This window comes from Euprymna scolopes, chromosome 46 (genome assembly GCF_053919585.1).
Source record: "Euprymna scolopes isolate OS-2025 chromosome 46, ASM5391958v1, whole genome shotgun sequence".
NCBI lineage: Eukaryota > Metazoa > Mollusca > Cephalopoda > Sepiida > Sepiolidae > Euprymna > Euprymna scolopes.
Window position 1 is genome coordinate 30,598,725 of NC_136527.1, and position 8,690 is coordinate 30,607,414.

Below are 8,690 nucleotides of genomic sequence, written 5' to 3' on the forward strand. Positions count from 1 at the left end.
GCATGAACTTTGTTTTGTTTTAAATAGATAATGTAGTTTTATATATATATATATATACTGATATAATGGTTTTCTTTATTGCTAAGTTGTGATTCAACACCCATGCCTAACCAGAAAAACACAACTACTAATAATAACATTATCCAAGCAATCGCAAAAAATCAATAAATAAAATAATTTTTTTTTAAATAAAAGTTTCACATTTTCTTAAAAAAGAAAAAGAAAAAGTTTTACATATTCTTTTTATCCCCTCACAAACACACAACTTTAGACTGAGAATATTGGGTAGTGTTTTGTTACCCCTATTTCTGCACCACCATCTCCAAGGATAAATCTGCTGATAGTGCTGTGGGGGGCTTAGTTTCTTTTTTAGATGCCTGCCTGTAATTCTCGAAAACCAGACATATGTTCTTTTTCAGACGGAGGCTATTTTTACAAATAGGAAGATTACTTCCCCAGTATTATCATTTAATTGAGGCATTGCCAGCAGATATTGCCGAGGAAGTAGAGGATATTTTTGGAGCATATGCTGCTAAAGATCTATATACGGCACTTAAGCAGGACATTCTGGAATGGACAAGTGTTTCGGAAACAGCCAGGTTGAAACAACTCTTCAGCGAGTTAACCCTTGGCAACCAAAAGCATTCTCAGCTTCTGAGACAAATGCGAGGTTTGCTCGGTGCACGCACGATGGACGACAATATCTTACAGCAGCTTTGGTTGGAGAAACTGCCTCCACAATTATCCCACACACTGTTCATGTTCGTTGGAGGTAAGGATCTGACACAATTAACAGTTATCGCCAACCGAGTCGCTGACAATTACCACCACGCGTCAGCTGTAACGATTGTCGTGACCAAACCTGCCGCTACAGCCTCCACATCCAATTCCAACCCGGAATCATCGGAAATTGCTACCTTAACCAAAGCAATTCAAGCCCTTCTAGTGGACAGACTGTCACGGCCCAACAACAGACGAAATTCAAGAAACAGACGCTCATCACAAAGACGCAGGTCTTCCTCTCCGTCTCCCTGGTGGTACTTCAGGAACGACGCACGCAAATGTGAGAAACCCTGCACCTACAAGAGACCTAAACATTTAAACGGGTAGACCAGTGGAATTGCGCGACAAATTCCACTCCATCTCTCCAGCCGTGTCGCCTACTATATATTTTCTACACAATCTCTCGTCGAAAGTTCCTCGTGGACACCGGCGCTGCTGTTAGTGTAATTCATCCTACACGATATAATGATACAACAACCTATTTTCACTACAAGCTGCGAACGGCAGTTCCATCCAAACCTACGGTACTTCATCCCTCACTTTGGACCTTGTGTTACATGATAAGGGCTGTCCCCTGTTCATGTAAGTATAAAAATAGAGAGATTAGTTAAAATGAAAAAAAAAATAAGAGAAAGCAGAAATCGAACCCTGGAGCTAAGTTTTAAAGAACAATAGGTTTAAATGGAATGTCCAGTAAATTGTGCATTCTGATGAAATAAATAATAAATAAACTATTCAACTATTAGAAAGAATGTGGATAATAAAATATGGGTTAAATGAATTAGATATGTAGGTTTAATTCCTTAAAGAAAAATAGTTGTTTTTTTTTCTGTGAGCGCGTGGACTAAAAAAATCAAAAATAGACGAAAGACAGGTTAAAGGTTACAACACGTGGTTAGGAATGGGTGTTGAATCTTGGTATATTTATCGCTCTCACAGAGGAATACAAAGTATTTTGGTGTGAAAATGCTTCTCTTTTGTTTGGCTTGATACACGGTATAAGGAATGAAAAGTTTTGTAAGTCGAGGTCGAGGGTCAACAGTTGTTGCGAGGCTATAGAAAGCATGTTCACAACTTAGCAATAAAGAAAACCATTATGATAGTGTGATTGTGGCTTGTATGTGTTGACCTCTGCGGAAGTGTGCACAAATAGAGATTATAGTTCATACTTTATACAAGCGATATATAGCTTAATTATAAGTCTTGGATTATTCATATTGTATTAGCTCTATGTGTAAGCATCTTACAAATAACAATGTTTATGTGAAAAATATGCAAGCCTACCTCATGATTCTGCTGTCGCTCTCCGAGTGCATGCTTATGAAGCGCGTGGTTTATACGTGTGCACGGCTTGGTATCAAGCGAAAAATAGAGAGAAGAGAAGGGGGTGGAAGCCTAATGTCAAGGTCACCGGAAATACATGTGCCTCAAAGCGGTGTGATATCTGCACACAGCTTGTGCTTTGTCTGTGTGTTTGATCTAGATGTACTACTCTCTTGAGTTGGAAGCCATGTTTAGTTTCAGAACAGTTTCCGATAATTAGTTGTTCTATACAAGTCCTGGAGGTGACTGGTTCTAAGTAGACAGTTGTTCTGTACAAGTTCCTGACTTTATAATTTTGTAGCCAAAGAGCAAAAACTTCTTCCCGTCTTGATACAAAGAAAACATATGCAAGGTTGCTAAAAAAGGATTAATTATTATGGAGCAATCCTGGTTTCTGATTGGTTGGTAGCAGGATGTGAATTAATTTGATTCGTCAGTTCCTTGCAGCAGTAGTAGAATCTCCCAACAGTGAGGGGCCATACCCCATTATGAATAAAAAAATATTGCACCCTCTCCTATTTTTATATAATGGGGAAGTCATTTTGGTTCATTTTTAATTATGTGCAAAAATAAATATATATTTCAATATTTAACTATACATAAAAATAGAAATCATTTGGATCTTAAAATCTGAGCATGTAAAAAGAAGCCATTTTTAATTTTTTCAAATGTCAAAAAAATATATATATTTGTGTAGAAAAGAATAATTCGTGATAATGTTGTTACTGCATTTTGTATATGTTGGGTCTCGTAGCAGTCATTAAATACATAAGACTTTCTTATAATTTCTCGGTATAATTGATCGTCTATTATTTCAGATTCTCTGTGTATATATTATTAATATCATTTTCGATTGGTGTAGAGCGTTTCTCCCACTCTCCGATTCCACATGTTAATAGTATTTTGTCAATGTATCTCAATTGATTCATCGTAATAAGTCCTTTCTTATAAGTAAATCCTATCCCCCCCAAACTATGATATTTTTCCAAGATTGGTGATTTAGAATTTTTTATAAAATCTGTTCTTAACATCGATCAACATTATGTCACAATTTGATGCGATTAAAATGTCATCGACCCATAAAACCAAAATCAGAAGTTTATCGTCTTTGTTTTGGGAATATAAACAGGGGTCAGCTGTAGTCCAACAACACCTGACGAAGGCCAGAGGGCAAAACGGCGGAAACATTGTGACAATAACAACCAAGATGAGGAAGTCAGTCCGACAATCTCAATCAATAATCGTATTCAATTTATATTTCGATCTATGCATATGAGAATTTCTAATTTCACAAAATTACGTTGTCATAGCCTGGGTGGTACTGGTGACACTCTCTTGAATCTAGCAGCAACTAAGACGGTAAGACCCAAAGACGTCCACTCTCTAAAAGAATGATGCAATACCCGGAAGTAAAGACCATACATCATTATGTAAAGCAAGATGATAACGGCTACTGTACAAAAAAGATCAAGAATGAAAGGTTTCGGATGGCACAATATTGGTTTCAATTTCTAAAAACAAATCAAGCTCCCTAATCTGATACCATACAACCTAATAATATGTTCCAATTATGCACAAAGCCTGGTCGGGATTCTTAGCAGTTCTTCAAAAAAAAGTAGATATTAAGGTTAAAAGCAATAAACTCAGACACACTCTGTAAGATCGAGGCAATGTTTGTGATGATAGATTCCCTAACAAGAACAAATAATATAATCCGATAATAAGCTAAATACATGAATTGTTGATATGAATTTCATAGCAGAAAAATTAAGCACAGTTTATAGTAGGATTCACAAAAGGGGCGATAATCTGGCTGCATAAGAAAAACAGATAAAAATCACACAAGTTTATCAACATATAGAATACATAAAGGAAAACATGAAAAAGTGAAAGTAAAAATAAAAATAAACCCACATTTAAAAGTAAAAAATGTTAATGCATTAAACCTATATTTGTCTAAATTAACGATTGACTTTATTTAGTTTGATTGTCCCGTACTTATATAACTACAATAAATAATATAGAATAACACTCTGACGACTCATGGCTAAAATTAGTGGGAGTGCTGATTCAGAAAAAAAAATCGGTACTTATGTATTTTACGTACCATGCTGAGATAATAACGTTATTATTTCGAAAGCTATTCTTAACAATGAAAAGGGAGGGTGTTGTGTAACTATTATGTGCTCCCACCTAGCAATTTAATTAAAAAATATTATGAAACTTAGATTTAATCTGTAAAAACTATTTAGAATTTCCAAAAGACTCAGACTTGGCTTTGTACCCTTTACTCATTGCCCCTCCTTCCTCGAGCTGAACCCGCTGCTGAACTACTTCCTTTGGTCATATGTCCCATGCTTTAAGTGCTTAGGGTCCTTGCGTATTAATCCGAAAGATTCCAATTTCATTTTAACCGCATCTGCAGACAGTATGTCTTCATTAACGTAGATGTCATCAATGTAAGCTGAAGTAGATTTCACTGTCGTCTCATCTTACATCAAAACAGTTTTAATGATATTAATATCATTATTAAGGTACTACGTTTAGACCAAAACCTAAGCGTGTCAAACAGTATCGTTTTCCCTTGATTATCACTGTATGAAATGGCCACAGTGAGGCTCTCTTCAAATCCAGCAGTGTTACATTACTCCCTTTCTGACGCCACTCTCCTAGTTTAACAGCGCACACATCTGCATTCCTGGTAAATGCATCAACATGCTGATTTAATTCTTGATAATCCATTACGGGTCGAATTTTGTGTTTAGTCGGTTGGTCAATAGCCATGAGCGGAATTAATCATTTGGGTGGTCCTAGACGTTCTTGTGAGTATGGTATTAACCAACCATTACCAATCCACGTCTTAAGTTCTTCAGATGAAGCCCGATTCTTGGTAGTCACGGCATACTCTGGAATAGTATTGCATAACAGATCTGGCGATTACATCATAGAAAAACTGCACTTCTTTCCCTCTTCCAAGCAATATACCTCCACCTGCTCTAATCATGACACATCCTAAAGCTCTTCCAAATAATAAATCGTATCCAATTGATTTTTCTTGCATCAGCAGGACATCAACTTAATCTGTGTCACCTTTCTCAGTGTAGATTGTGACAATCTCGATACCGCATATTCACTTGTTGCTTCCTTCATGTCCGACGGCGATTTGCGCTAACTAGTAGACACAAGATGTTCCCAGTTCAAAGTGTTGAACATTGCACACCATCAATTTTGACACCGAGAACAGGCAATGCTGTGTTCATTGTTTGGAAAGGGGCAAGGGTGGTGACAGTACCTTGTCCTCGACTAAGTTTCCCGAACAGTTACGAGATGTGTGGGAGGGAATCTACATTGTCTCAGTAGAGTTTAGATGTTGCATGACTAGTGCCGGCTGCTGCTGTAATTGGTTCTGGTTCCTTAAGGATGTTTCGCGTTTCGGGCAATAACTCGTCCGTTGTTAATCTGTCAAACGGTACTGATAACTTCAGTAAATCAGTTAAGTAAATGTCCATCGTTTCATTGGGAATCGCCGGGTAGTGAACTGTTGCCATGCAACAAAAGGATCTGTACCAGATTCTGTATATAAGCTCTGATTAATTTCTTCATCGAGTTGCTGGTAGACTGCATAGGCCTCTTCAGTTAACCTCAACGGAATGACTGTTTCTGGCTCCTTTATTCTAGTCGAATCCATACATTTTTTGTCAACAGACGATATTAAACGAATGTCGAATCTGTCCATGTTTTGTTGTCATTGCATATCAAAATCATTTGAAAGTGAAATAAAAACGCCGAGATAAAAATGGGGAAAAATGACAATTATTAAAACGTCCACCGTTTCATACGGATATAGTCGCCGGGTAGTGAACTGTTACCATGCAACAAAAGAATCTGTACCAAATGCTGTATATAAACTCTACTTAATTTCTTCCCAGTCAGGTTCATCCTCGAGTTGCTGGTACACTGCAGGGCTCCTCCAGTTAACCTCAACGGAATGACTGTTGCTGACTCCTTTATTTTGCACAATTTGCCCATTCGACAACAGACGATATTAAACGAATGTCGAATCTGTCCAATTTTTGTTGTCACCGCATATTAAAGTCACTTGAAAATAAAATAAAAACGCTGAGATAGCTTATAAAATGAAAAGGGAAAAAAGTGACAATTGTTAAAACGTCCTCTTGTTGATACACGAAAGTCTTTTTTCCCATTTCTTTCCTCAACTTGCAACAACTCCTCCTGTATTCAATATTATCTTTCCCCGTTCGTTCTCGGTCTAAACTGTCCAACAAAATAAAAAAAAAACTCGACCCTCATGCTTTAGAGTTCGTCCCTTTTAACAGTTACCAATTGTGAACACATATGCAAATTAATGACATACGTTCACCAACCAGCGACCTACAAAATTATTTTTAAAATTGTTTTTTCTTTTCAACATTTTCTACATTATCATTTTACACACTAAGCAAACAGGAGGTCGTTTGCGAGAAACATCACCAACTTCCCATAACACCGTATATTTGCTGAGCTCCCACTGGCGCTTTTAAAAAAGGCATGCTCCCAGTTCCTGGTTCGTATCGAGCAAGTGATTGAGGCTGAAGGCGGCTACATTGAATAGTCAGCTTTACTACATACTCAAGTTATCTTAATTTATTTTTTCAATAAAAGTTAAATATTTTTTTGTGTGACAATTTTATCGTTCGACCCTATAAATTTGACAATATCATTAACCTTAGATTAATAAATGAAAATCCATTCATATGAGAGTATTTCCAATATTGGGGATCGAGTTACTAAAACGTTTTATTAGAAACTAGGTATGACCATAATAAAGGCTGAAATTTCGACCCCACCATAACAATAATAATGTTAGAAACTTGTAAAATTAAATTGATTGATTGTAATGTGTACAGTAGTCTCATCAAGAAGAAAGAATCTAAAAATCTCATATTTTATTATTTCCCGTAAAATCGTTAAATTTTCAAAGAATTCCACAAAACAGGAAAATTGGAACCGCGTGCTATTTCTACAATGAAAACAACGAGATTTTTAAAATTCTATTAAAAATCAAACAAGTACCAAATGCTGTATATAAACTCTACTTAATTTCTTCCCAGTTAGGTTCATCCTCGAGTTGCTGGTACACTGCAGGGCCCCTCCAGTTAACCTCAACGAATGACTGTTGCTGACTCCTTTATTTTGCAAAATTTGCAAATAGGCTCAGCCTTCTCAACCCATTCGACAACAGACGATATTAAACGAATGTCGAATCTGTCCAATTTTTGTTGTCACCGCATATCAAAGTCACTTGAAAATAAAATAAAAATGCTGAGATAGCTTATATAATGAAAAGGGGAAAAAGTGACAATTGTTAAAATTAATAAATTGATACACGAAAGTCTTTTTTCCCCTTTCTTTCCTCAACTTGCAACAACTCCTTGTGTATTCAATATTATCTTTCACCGTTCGTTCTCGGTCTAAACTGTCCAACAAAATAACAAAACTCGACCCTCATGCTTTAGAGTTCGTCCCTTTTAACAGTTACCAATTGTGAACACATATGCAAATTAATGACATACATTCACCAACCAGCGACCTACAAAATTATTTTTAAATTGTTTTTTCTTCTTTTCTACATTTTCTACATTATCATTTTAGCTAAGGTTGTTTGCGAGAAACATCACCAACTTCCCATAACACTAAACACAGCTTGATTTCCGCCATCCGCCGTATATTTGCTGAGCTCCCACTGGCGCTTTTAAAAAAGGCATGCTCCCAGTTCCTGGTTCGTATCGAGCAAGTGATTGAGGCTGAAGGCGGCTACATTGAATAGTCAACTTTACTACATACTCAAGTTATCTTGATTTAATCTTTCAATAAAAGTTTAATATTTTTTGTGTGAAAATTTTATCGTTCAACCCTATAAATTTGACAATATCATTAACCTTAGATTAATAAATGAAAATTCATTCATATGAGAGTATTTCCAATATTGGGGATCGAGTTACTAAAAGTTTTATTAGAAACTAGGTATGACCATAATAAAGGTGGAAATTTCGACCCCACCTAACAATAATAATATTAAAAACTTGTAAAATTAAATTGATTCATTGTAATTTGTACAGTATTTTCATCAAGAAGAAAGAATCTAAAAAATCTCATATTTTATTATTCCCCGTAAAATCGTTAAATTTTCAAAGAATTCCACAAAACAGGAAAATTGGAACCGCGAGTTATTTCTACAATGAAAACAACGAGATTTTTAAAATTCTATCAAAAATCAAATAATCAATTTCGTTAATTTTTTACAGACTTATTTAAAAAAAAAAAAGAAAAAGCCGAACTATATATGAACTGAGAATTCGCATCTTAGTTTTTTTACATATGAAAATATACTGAAATGATGAAATAAAATATATTAAATTTTGGGTCGCAAACATTGCCGATTTATACGATTTTTATCGATTTTTTCGGAAAAATAGAAGTTTGAAAATTAATTAAAATTATTAAATTTGAAAAATTAAAATTATTAAATTTGAAAAATTAATTAAAATTATTAAATTTAGAAAATTAATTAAAATTAAGTTTTA

At 35.3% G+C, this 8,690-nt stretch overlaps 1 protein-coding gene across 1 annotated transcript; it reads left to right on the top strand.

The window, feature by feature from the left end:
- Positions 1-405: 405 nt before the first annotated feature.
- LOC145270080 (uncharacterized) lies at positions 406-1,110 on the top strand. The gene has a single exon (XM_080125681.1). The coding sequence runs from the start codon at positions 406-408 to the stop codon at positions 1,108-1,110; it is 705 nt and encodes a 234-aa protein (XP_079981807.1).
- Positions 1,111-8,690: the final 7,580 nt, after the last annotated feature.